Source organism: Lepus europaeus, chromosome 12, assembly GCF_033115175.1.
Source record: "Lepus europaeus isolate LE1 chromosome 12, mLepTim1.pri, whole genome shotgun sequence".
NCBI classification, from domain to species: Eukaryota; Metazoa; Chordata; class Mammalia; order Lagomorpha; family Leporidae; genus Lepus; species Lepus europaeus.
The window spans coordinates 11,294,249-11,306,254 of record NC_084838.1 but is presented as its reverse complement, the minus strand read 5'-3'; the positions used below and the strand labels follow the sequence as shown (position 1 = coordinate 11,306,254).

The 12,006-nt window shown below is 38.6% G+C and overlaps 1 protein-coding gene across 1 annotated transcript; it reads left to right on the top strand.

The window, feature by feature from the left end:
* Positions 1-8,205: 8,205 nt before the first annotated feature.
* Positions 8,206-9,147, top strand: LOC133770917 (olfactory receptor 1468-like). Its single transcript, XM_062206709.1, has one exon. It carries the CDS (start codon positions 8,206-8,208, stop codon positions 9,145-9,147), a length of 942 nt encoding a protein of 313 aa, XP_062062693.1.
* Positions 9,148-12,006: the final 2,859 nt, after the last annotated feature.

Here is a 12,006-nt window from a genome sequence, read left to right as displayed (position 1 = left end):
ACTGTTGAAATCTTTACCTAATATATACTAAACTGATCTTCTGTATATAAAGAGAATTGAAAATGAATCTTGATGTGAATGGAAGGGGAGAGGGAGCGGGAAAGGGGCGGGTTGTGGGTGGGAGGGACGTTATGGGAGGGGGGAAGCCATTGTAACCCATAAGCTGTACTCTGGAAATTTATATTCATTAAATAAAAGTTTAATAAATGAAAAAAAAATAAATAAAAAGAAAAATCACACTGACACATTAGAAATGGATAATTCAATATGTCAAATAAAAAAGTACAGTGGAAAACCTTAACAGACTCTGAAACAGAAGAAAGAATATCTGAGTTAGAAGAAAAAGAAAATTCTTTGGAAATATCTCAGAAAAAAAAAGAAAAAGAAAAAATTAGAAAAACCGAAAACAGTGTTTGAAATCTATGGGATACCATCAATTGGCCAAATACACATGTCCTAGGAATTCCTGAAGGAATAGAAAAGCAAAATGGCTTACAGGGCATATTAAATAACAGCAGGAAGTTTTCTAATTTGAAGAAAAAAATGGACATCCAAGTACAGGAAGTGCATAGAACCTAAAATACACATGATCAGAAAAGATCCTCACTACAACACATTATATTCAAACTTTTAAAAGTAAAGCAAAGATCTTAAAATGTGTAAGAAATGCCATATTACCTTCAAAGTAACTCTGATTTGATTGATAGGTTTGTCAGAAGAAACCCTATAGGATAGGAGAGAATAGAGAGATTTATTACAAGTCCTCAAAGAGAAAAAACTGTCAACCCAGAAAAACATTATCTATCAAAAGTCTCATTTATAAATTAAAGGCCACCCATCCAAAAAAAATATAAATTGAATAGATTTGTCACCACCTGTCCACTATTACAAACTATCATTAAGGATGTGAAGCACAGAGAAACAGAGAAAGATAATTAGCATAAAAAAAGAACGTGAAGACAGAAAACCTCCTAGTAAAAGTACAAAGAATATCCAAAACAAGCAATAGGAATATTATGGGAAAATGGCAGGACCAAATCATTACTAATCAATAATAACCTTGAGTGTAAATGGACTAATCTCTGCAATTGAAAGCTACAAACTGGCTGAATGGATTAGAAAACAAAACCCACTGATATGCTGCCTATAAGAAATACACTTTACCAAGAAAAACAGATAAGGATGGAAAAATATATTCTATGTGAATGGAAATTAAAAATGAGCAGAAATAGCTATTCTCATATCATACAAAATAGACTTTAGACAAAAATCTGTTAAAAGAGACAAAAAAGATCATTATGCAATTGTTAAGGGATCAACTTAACAGGAAGATGTGATCATATTAAATGTATATTTGCACTAAATGCTAGAGTATCCACCTATTTAAAACAAATGTTAATGGATCTAAAGGGAGACATATATTTCAGTAATAATGAGAAACTTCAACACCATATTTTTATCAGTTGACAGATCAACTAGACAAAAAAAGTCAACAAAGAAACAACACAGCTAATCTACACTATTGACGAAAATGGACCTAACTGATATCTACAGAATATATCAATTCACAGTTGAAGAATACAGGTATAGAATCCTCTCTAGGACAGACCATATGCTAAGACAAACAGCAAATCTCAACTAATTTTTAAAAACTGAAATCATACCATGTATCTAGAAGCTTTAAAAAACATACAAATATTTGGAGACTGAACAACATACTCCTGAATGAAGTATGGGTCATAGAAGAATTCAAAAGTGAAATAAATTCCTAGAAATAAATGATGACAACTCAACATATCAAGAATTGTGGGATACAGCAAAAGTGGTGTTAAGAGGAAATTTTATAGCAATTACTGCCTCAATAAAGAAATTGGAAAGGCATCAAATAAATGATCTAACATCTCAAGGACCTAGGAAATTGAGAACAAATCACACCAAAAAATAGTAGGAAGAAAGAAATAATAAAATTGAAGAATAAACAAAATTGTAATAAAAGGAAATTTTATAAAATATCAGTGTAATGAAGAGGTACTTTTTTGAAAAAATAATCAAAATTGATACATCATTAGCACAACTAACCAAAAAAGAGGGAAAAGACCTAAATCCAGAAAATCAGAGGTGAAAGGGGAGATTTTACAATAGATATCACAGAATTAAAAAGAACAATCAGGAATTACTACAAAAAGCTATATTCCAACAAATTGGAAAATCTAGAAGAAATGGATAAATTTCTGGACACTTAAAATTTACCAAAATTGAGTCCTAAAGACATAGGAAGCGTAAACAGACCAATAACCAAGAGAGAGACTGAATTCAGTAATAAAGATCCTCCCAACAAAGAAAGGCCAGGACCAAAAGGCTTCACTGCGAATCTACTAAACTTTTAAAGAAAAACTAATGTCAATTCTTCTTAAACCATTCAAAAAATTTAAAGAAGAGAATCCTCCCACACTCCTTCTTTAGGCCAGCATCACCTTAATACCAAAACAGAAAAATCTGCAACCAATAAAGAGAACTATAGACCAGTATCACCAAAGAACATAGGTGCAAAATCCTCAACAAATTCAAAATATAAAAAAGATCACTCATACATCCACAACCAACTAATCTTTGATAAATGAGTCAAAATCACTCCCTGGAGAAAGAACAGTTTTTTCAACAAATGGCATTGGGAAATCTAGAACTCCACATGCAGAAGTATGAAACAAGATGTTATATCCTATATAAAAATCAACCCACAATCAATCAGGGATATAAAACTCTGCCCTGAAACCATTATATTACTAGAGGAAAAACAGAGGAAACCTTGTAAGGCATTGGCATAGGCAAACACTTCAGAAGCACAGGCAATAAAAGCAAAAATAGACAAATGGGGTTACACCAAGCTAAGAAGTTTCTGCACAGTAAAGAAAATACTCAACAAAGTAAAGAGGTATTGGACAGAATGGGAGAAAATATTTGCAAAGTATTCATCTGATAAAGGATTACTATCTAAAATATATAAGGAGTGCAAGAAATCAACAACAACAAAATAAACACTGCAGTTAAGAAATGGGCAAACAAAATGAACAGGAATTTTTTTTGAACAGGCATTTTTCAAAGGATGAAATGAAAATGGCCAATAGACACACGAAAAAATTTTGAGGCCCACTAGCCACCAGGGAAGTGAAAATAAAAAACCACAATGAGGTATCATATCACCACAGTTAGAATGGCTATCATCCAAATATAAAAAAATATAACAAATGCTGTTGAGGATGTGGAAAAAAGGGGACTCTAATGCACTGCTGATGAGAATATAAACTAGTTCAACCAATATGGATATGGTATGGAGAGTCCTCAAAATCTGAAAGTTGATCTACCACATGACTCAGACATCCACTCCTGTGAATTTCCCCAAAGAAAATGAAGTTAATACATGAAGCAGTACACATATGTTTATAGTACTCAATTCATAATAGTTAAGGCACGGAATCAAGCCAAATGTCCAAGAACTGATTACTGTTTAAGAAAAAGGTGGTACATATCAAGAGAGAATACTACTCAGTCATTAAAAAAAAAAAAGAATGAAATGCTGTCTTTTGCAACAAAACGGATACAGCTGGGAACTATTATGCTAGTGAAATAAGCCAGATCCAAAAAGAAAAATATCACGCTTTTTAAAAAAATTTGTGGTAGCTAATATAGAATACAAAAAGTAATATCTACGGGTGAAATCACATCCCAAGACTTGATTATTGTTCATAACCCTTCTCTGTATTTTTCTGTAACTGTGGTATTTCTACTTTCTATTTGTTGAATTCTTTATTTAGTGGAGAATTAAGCCTGTGACCATAAAGTAATTGAAATTATGTTATTGCAAAATTTAAAAGGAAAAAACAGAGAAAGAAAGGAGGGAGGGCAGAGGAAGGGAGGAAGGATCATTATGGACTTAAAATTGTATATATGAAATATGTCAAATATGTTCCCCTTATATAAATAAAGAAAAAGATTACTATTACAGTTTTCATGATCTATGATTACTTTAAAATGTAATGTATGGGACCGGCACTGTGGTGTAGTAGGTAAAGCTGCTACCTGCAGTGCAGGCATACCATATAGGTCTGGTCCGAGTCCTGGCTGCTCCACTTCATTCATTTATTTATATTTAATTGACAGAGTTAGACAGTGAGACAGAGACAGACAGAAAGGTGTTCCTTCCATTGGTTCATCCCCACAGCCAGAGCTATGCCGATCCGAAGCCAGGAGCCAGGTGCTCCCTCCTGGTCTCCCACACGGGTGTAGGGGCCCAAAAACTTGGGCCATCTTCCACTGCCCTCTCAGGCCAGAGCAGAGAGCTGGACTGGAAGACGAGCAACTGGGACTAGAACCCAGTGCCCATATGGGATGCTGGCACTGCAGGTGGAGGATTAACCAAGTGAGCCATGGTGCCAGCCCATGGCTGCTCCACTTCCAATCCAGCTCTCTGCTATGGCCTGGGAAAGCAGTGGAAGATGGCCCAAGTCCTTGGGCCCCTGCACTCATGTGAGAGACCTGGAGGAAACTCCTGGCTCCGGATCAGCGCAGCTCCCACCATTGCGGCCATCTGGGGAGTGAATCAGCGGATGAAAGACCTCTCTCTCTACCTTTCAAATAAACAAATAAATCTTTTTTAAAAAATAAAATGTAATTTATATGGGTGAAATGGTTGTCTTTCCATTTGACTTGGGTAAATCTTTCCATTTGTTTATAGCCCTTGCCTGTATTCCCACTAAGCTATGGTCTTTTAGCATTTTACTTGTTGAATTCTTAAGACTACATAGTATTTAAAGAACAAATAATAGCAGACTATCATGAGATAATAAGATATAGTATGATATAATAACTCATTAGTATGCCTAAAATTTAAAAGACTAACAACTTAAGTCTTGCTGAGTATTTGGAGAAACTAAAATTCATTTTCACTACAAGTAGGAACAAACATTGGTAACAAAAATCTGGAATGCCACTGGTTAGTTTTTATTGCTATATTCCCTGTGACTAGAATTTTCAATCCTTAGTGCCACATAATATCATTCCACTCCACAGTATTCTGTGGATATGCTCAACAAAAAGATATTTATAACAATATTCACAGCAACTATCCACAACAGACCAAAACTGAAGAAAAACCAAAGTGTTCATTTGCCTTATGCTAGGTTTAAAAATTATGACACATTTATAATTCCAAGCAGAATGAGAATAAACAAACCATAGTGCTAATACACACTAATATTGGTAAATCTCACAAATATGATGTTGAGCAAAAAAATCCAGCTAAAACGGACATATAGGTTTATATTGAATTTAAATTTTCCATTCCACAAAAGACCCCCTAATTTTACATTATACGGATAATGACACAGAGAAAGGTCCTGGCTGGGACAGTATCAAAATCATAGGAGAAAAAGATGCCTCATATCTGCTGTCTCCAAGTTTTTCTATCTGGGTCATAACTGGAGGTGAAGAGGGTGATAGTAGGAAGCCCAGCGTGATGGGTGATGGACAAGCTCAAGGTGATGGACTAGAGAAAGACTCTTCACAATGGCAGTGTATCTCTTGTCTTTAAAGATGAACTGACAATTAGTATCTATTTTCACTAATGAGAACTCTAGGGCCTCCAAACTTTGTAAATATTCCCACATGAGCCCCCTTGGGGGCTTTTCAGTTCTACTTACTGTGCCTCAAAAAATCTACCCTACAGTTGCCTACAACACTGAATTTCATTTCCATTCTACAAGGGAAAGAGGCTGTCTCCAGATGGGTCTGTGATGTGAATTTTCCATTGTTCAACAGCAAAGCATTAAGGCTACCGAACCCCACAGCTCAACAGCATCTCAGATTGGTTGAGAATAGCTGGGTAAGTGCCCATTCACACAGACCAGTTATGTAAACTGGGGATGGCTATTTGACCTAGCGATTAAGACGCCACTGGGAAAAACTGCTTCCCATATTGAAATGCCTGGGTTTGAGCCTTGGCTCTGCTGTGGATTCCAGGTTCCTTATAATGCATACCTTGGGAGATAGCAGGTGATGGCTCAGCAGGTTGGATCCCTGTCAGGCACATGGGAGACCTCCTTTGAGTTCCTGGCTTCTAGCTTTGGCCTGTCCCAGCACTGGCTATTACAGGTATTTTGTTAATAAAATAGCAGAGGATATCTCTGTCACTGTATGTTTATTTGCCTCTCAATAAATAAATAAATCTTAAAAAGTATAAGTAAAACACTTTAGCCCAGGGCCTGGGCAATACTTTAATAGACAGTACCAGTACTAGTTAACTCTTCTTACTATTATTGTTGTAGTGTTTGAGATGTTTGTAATTTATTAATTAGTAAATTAATAAATTAATAAAGGACAGAGGCAAAATTTATAGCTAGAATCTGTACTCTTGAGCACTAAGATATTCCACTTCTTGTTAAAGAACAAACAAAACAGGGCTAAATAAGATTGTATTAAACTAGAAAATCAAGAGTCAGCTCCTCTGTGTCTTTCTAGAATGTCAGACTTCTCTTTTCTCCAAGTTTGGTCCAATTTTTCTGCCTATAGATACACTGAAGGTTTACAAAAAGCTGTAGTGGTGAGATTGTTGCCTCTGCTCCCAACTCTATATGAATATATGAGATCTTCAGAGCCTAAGACTAGCTAACTCCAAGTATCAGTAACTCCAAGTTTTGAAGAGACACCCAACTCAGTTTGATTCAGCTGACTCCAAGTTTCAACCCCCTGTGGCTGGGAGACTGGTCGTATTTTAGGTCATTCACCATACTGCTCACCGTCTTCTCCCCACACTGGTCTTCCCAAGTGGTATACAGCCTTGGGATGTTCACATGTACCTAAACGTTTGTATCCCTACGCTACTCTTTCCTACTTCTGATATAGCTAATTACTACTCCAGATCCCAAATTATATTCCCTCTTCTCCAATGAGTTTACCCGGAAATCTAATTTAAATTAGGCCCCCAACTATACTTTCTCACTGGTATCATCCTACTTCTCCTTTTCATCTATCTAATCAGAGTTCACTTGTTTACTTATTTATGGTTGGTGTCTTTACTTAGCTTTTAAGTGTAGAAAATATGTGTTTCAGTTACTTGTAAATACCCAGTGCCCACAGGCACTCCAGGAATTCATTAGGCAATAAGCTCAACAAATGTTTGAATAGATGAAAAATCACAAACTGAGCTCTCTAGGCTGTTGAGATGCATTCTAAACAATGGGGCTATTCCACAAGGCTACAGTACCAACACAGTTAACAGACACGTGTAAGAACGAGGAGAAAAATGACAGTCTGTCTGCCTCAGGAGTCATAAATGCATTATGGACTAACTTCCAGGTTTGGCAGAAGGAAAACTTTAAGTTGAATGTTGACTTCCTCCTTTTTAACTTTGTGATCCTAGGCTGGTCAGTTGGCCTTTCTGTCTCCATATCCCGATCTGATGATGAAGGAAAAAGATACACAGCACACAGGTAGTGTGAACTAAATGTTAGAAGTCATTGGCACACAGCACTCACGCCAGAAATTATTTCCCCATCTCCAACCCTGCAAACAGGCTCTGTTGCCTTTGCCTTTGTCCTTTCATCCCCTTCTGGAACCCATCGCTGACACCCTTCTTCACAGTCTTCACATATTCCAGGACATTCCAGGTAGTCGGCCTTTGGGAAGCACTCCAGAGAGCATTCCTCAGAGGCTCTGAGCTACACAGTCTTCAAAAGCCTCTGCAGGTGGGAGCAACCATCTTAATTCTTTCCTGTTGACTACACATAAGTTTCACATTTGTTCCCCCAAGGGTGCAGTGAGGGGGGTGAAGAGCCTTTCACTCCAGGGCCCAGATCCAACACTTAATGGTTCCTTGGACAGGTTGCTAAGCTCTTTTAAAACACTGCCAAAAAAAATTCATTCTGGTTGCCTAATCAGAGGCAGATTAGTAGAGAGATTAAGATCCCAGACTACAAAGGTAGAATTCCTAAGATAACCTTATTTCTGCCTCTTTTTAGGAGACTTAGTTCTTTCCTCAATAAAGTGAGCATAACAATAATTACTTCATAGGTCTCCTCTGGGTTTCAATGTGATGATGCTCAGCTGTTAATATTCTAATATATCTTTATTTTATGTTTTTGTTTCAGTTAAGACCATATCAGGAGAAGAAAAATCGCTGATGTCATCTCTGAATTCTTTAGTGACTGTGACATGAAGATAGGAAACCACACCAGTGTTTCTGAGTTCCTCCTCCTTGGTTTCCCTGAACAGCAGGCCCGGCAGCCTCTCCTCTTCTGCACCTTCCTGGTTCTTTACCTGGTCACTGTGGCAGGAAATATTCTCATCATCCTCACAATTGGCTTGGATTCACACCTCTACACCCCCATGTACTTCTTCCTGGCCAACTTCTCCCTCACTGATCTGTGTTTATCATCGACTACAGTTCCCCAAATGCTGGTGAACATCCACACTCAGAGACATACTATTCCCTACGCTGGATGCCTCTCCCAGATCTACTTCTTCCTGTGGTTTATTGGTCTAGATGTTTTCCTCCTAGCAGTGATGGCTTATGACCGGCTTGTGGCTGTTTGCCACCCCCTTCACTATGCCTTGGTCATGAGTCCCAGGTGCTGTGTCCTCATGGTGGGCATGTCCTTGGTCCTTGCTCATTCCTACTCTCTAACCCACACCATTCTCCTGGCTCAGTTACACTTCTGCACTGACAACATCATCCCCCACTTCTTTTGTGAACTTCTCCCGTTGTTAAAGCTCTCTTGTTCCAGTACTTATGCCAACCAATGTGTGCTGATGTACTGGGGAGGGGCATTAACCATCCTGATCCCCCTGCTAATCATGATCTCCTATATCCGCATTGTGGCTGCCATTATGAGAGTCCCATCAGCAAGTGGCAAGTGGAAGGCCTTCTCCACCTGTGGCTCCCATCTTTCGGCTGTTTGTCTGTTCTACATGTCTGCTATTGGGGTGTATTTCATTCCCTCCACTGATGATTCGGCCAGCAAGGACAGGATGGCAGCAGTGATGTATGCTGTGGTCACCCCCATGCTGAATCCATTCATCTACAGCCTGAGAAACAAAGACATGAAGCAGGCCTTGGGGAGACTGCTGAGGGGGAAGGCACTGAAATCTCTGTGAGACCAGGGATATCATTTGGGAATTCAGGTGAAATCAACTTTTCAAGTTATCTTGGTGCATAAGTTCAACTCCTGGACCTGTCACTCACTAGCTTTCCAATGTAGGGAGAATTAAATACCCTTGTTGAGCTGCAATTTCCTCATTTCACAGAAAAGGGTAGTAACAGTGGCTTACGCAGCATTTATCTGATACTTATGCTTCTTCCAGGCCTTGTAATTAAATCTTCATCATATTTACAATATTCTTTTTAAAAAATTTTAATTAACTTTTACTTTATTTGAAAGTCAAAGACACAGAAATAAAGAAGCAGAGATACACACACACACACACAGAGAGAGAGAGAGAGAGAGAAATCTTCTATCCCCTGGTTCACTCTCCAAATGCCTGGGAGAGTAACGGCCAGGCCAGGCTGAAGGCAAGAGCCAGGAACTCAATCCAGGTGTCCCACATCACTGACCGGGACCCAACTACTTAAGCCATCACCTGAAAAGCCTCCAAGAATCTGGAATCAGAAAGGAAACCAGGACTCAAATTCAGGCACTCTGAAATGGGATGTAGAGGTCCCAAGCAGCATCTTCACTACTTTGCCAAATGCCTGCCCCTAAGATAGTTTTTTCAAATGAAAACAAGTCCTACGTTGGAGACAAGAGTACCTCTGCTTACATATTAGGTCGGTCCTTTGTCATCTGTGCGATTCCAGCAAATTATCAGCATCCCTGGGTCCCAGATTCCAGCCTGTTTTCCACAATGTCCGTGGTAACTTACATTTCCACCAAATGTGTATGAGAGTTCCCATTCTCCTCATCCTCACCAGCACTTATTTTTTGTCTTTCTGATAACAGCCATGGGAACAGAGAGGACATATCTCATTGTGGGTTTGACTTTTATTTTCCTCCTGTTCAGTAAAGTTGAGCATTTGCCCATGAACTTATTGACCATGCGCATATCCTCCTTTGAGAAACAGCTTTTCAGTTCATCTGCCCATTTTAAAATCAAACTTTTTCATTTTGCTGTTTTTTATATAATCTAGATTTTAACCTCTTTTCAGATGAATAGCTTGCAAATATTTTCTCACATTCTGTGGGTTGTCTCTGTCTTTTTGATTGCTTTATTTTCTTTGTAGAACATTTGTAGTTTAATGTAATCCCCACTTGTGAATTTTTGCTTTCATTGCCCATGTTTTGGGTGTCTTATCCAAAAATATCCTTGCCCAGACCCATGTCCTAAAGCATCTTTTGTCTATATTTTCTTCCAGTAGTTCAATATATTTGAATCTTTGATCCCTTTGGAGTTGATTTTTCTTATATGATAAGAGATGAGAGTCTAACTTCTTCCTTCTGCATATGGATATACAGCCATTGCCTTATTTTACAGACCACTGACCACCTTGTGGACCACTGATGCCACCTTGGAAGCCACAATACTATACAACAAAATAAAATCAAGAAGTGTTTCCATCAGGTAGTGTTCAAATTAACATCAAAATATATTATTAAAACTGCCATATCCCTCAAAGCCCTTAATTAAGAGTAATGTTTATTGGACACTATGATTGCCGGTAATTTCCTAATCTTAGACCATCTGCTGACCAGTCAAGTCGCATTTGTTCTTGTAAGAGTACTGATTGCTACATGCAAATAGTCAATACAGGCAAAGGGCTCAGGCAACATAGCAGATGGACTGTTTGTCTTGCACCCATTCATCTCTCTCTGGGACTCTCATGAATGAGTAATAAACTTTCAAACTCTCTTACTGTGTGAAGCATCATCAACCTCTAACTTCTGAATCAAAAAATGTCTTCTGATAACACACACTGATATCTCTAGAAAAGATCAACGGCCCAAATCTTATACACACACACACACACACGCATGCCATGCATAATGAAGCAAACATGGTGGAGTGATATCAAAATGGCATAGTAGGAGTTCCACTCTCCCCTCAACAGAAATTCAACCAGTAGCTATCTAGGGACAAGATTGCCATCCCGAATATCACAAAACTTGAGAGTGACGTCCCCTATAGCACAGAGCCACGAAAAATCATGAGCAGCTGGTAAATGAACGGTTCTCTTTGACTGCAGTGTGCTTGCTCCAAGCACACACTGTTCCACATGTGAATGATTTACATAGATTCCCAGTTTCTACAATGAGAAAATGACTTGGAGGTAGACAGTCAGCTTCCAACTCCCATTTTGAGAACCTTTGCAGGAGGTTCATTCTGCTCTCATCCCAAGGGAAGAAGGGCAGTGTCAGCAGGGCTTGTCCACAGAGGTCATTTAGGAATAAAGAATGGCTCACAGCCACCAATGTGGGAAACTCAGTGCCTATTGCAGCAGACCTGGGTTTATGGCATCTTCTAATTCTGCAATGGCTGCGGTAGCCAAGGACTAACAGACCAAAAGAGAAAGAATTTCTGGACAGACCTACTGTAGAAGGATGGTCACAGGGCTGGGTATTTGGCAAAATGGTTGACATGCCACTTAGGACACACACATCCCGTATTGGAATGCTTGGGTTTAGTCCTGCTCTGTTTATGATTCCAGTTTTCAACTAATGTGCACCCGGGGATGCAGCAGGTGATGGCTCAAGTACATACACCCTTGCTACTCACATGGGAGACTGGGATTGAGCTCCTGATTCTGACCTGGCCCAGTGCTTGAAGTTATGAGCATTTAAGGAATTAATTGGAAGATGCAATATTTCTCTCTCTCTCTCTCTCTCTCTCTCTCTCTCTCTCTCTCTCTCTCTCTGTGTGTGTGTGTGTGTGTGTCTGTTTCAGTCTCTGACTTTCAAATAAAAAAATAAATTTTAAAAAAATTTAAAGAGGATAGTCCCAAAGTCATACCGTGAAGACTGG

Excerpts from the sequence above, each read along its gene's own strand:
- LOC133770917 (XM_062206709.1), top strand. The coding sequence starts at position 8,206 with ATGAAGATAGGAAACCACACCAGTGTTTCTGAGTTCCTCCTCCTTGGT.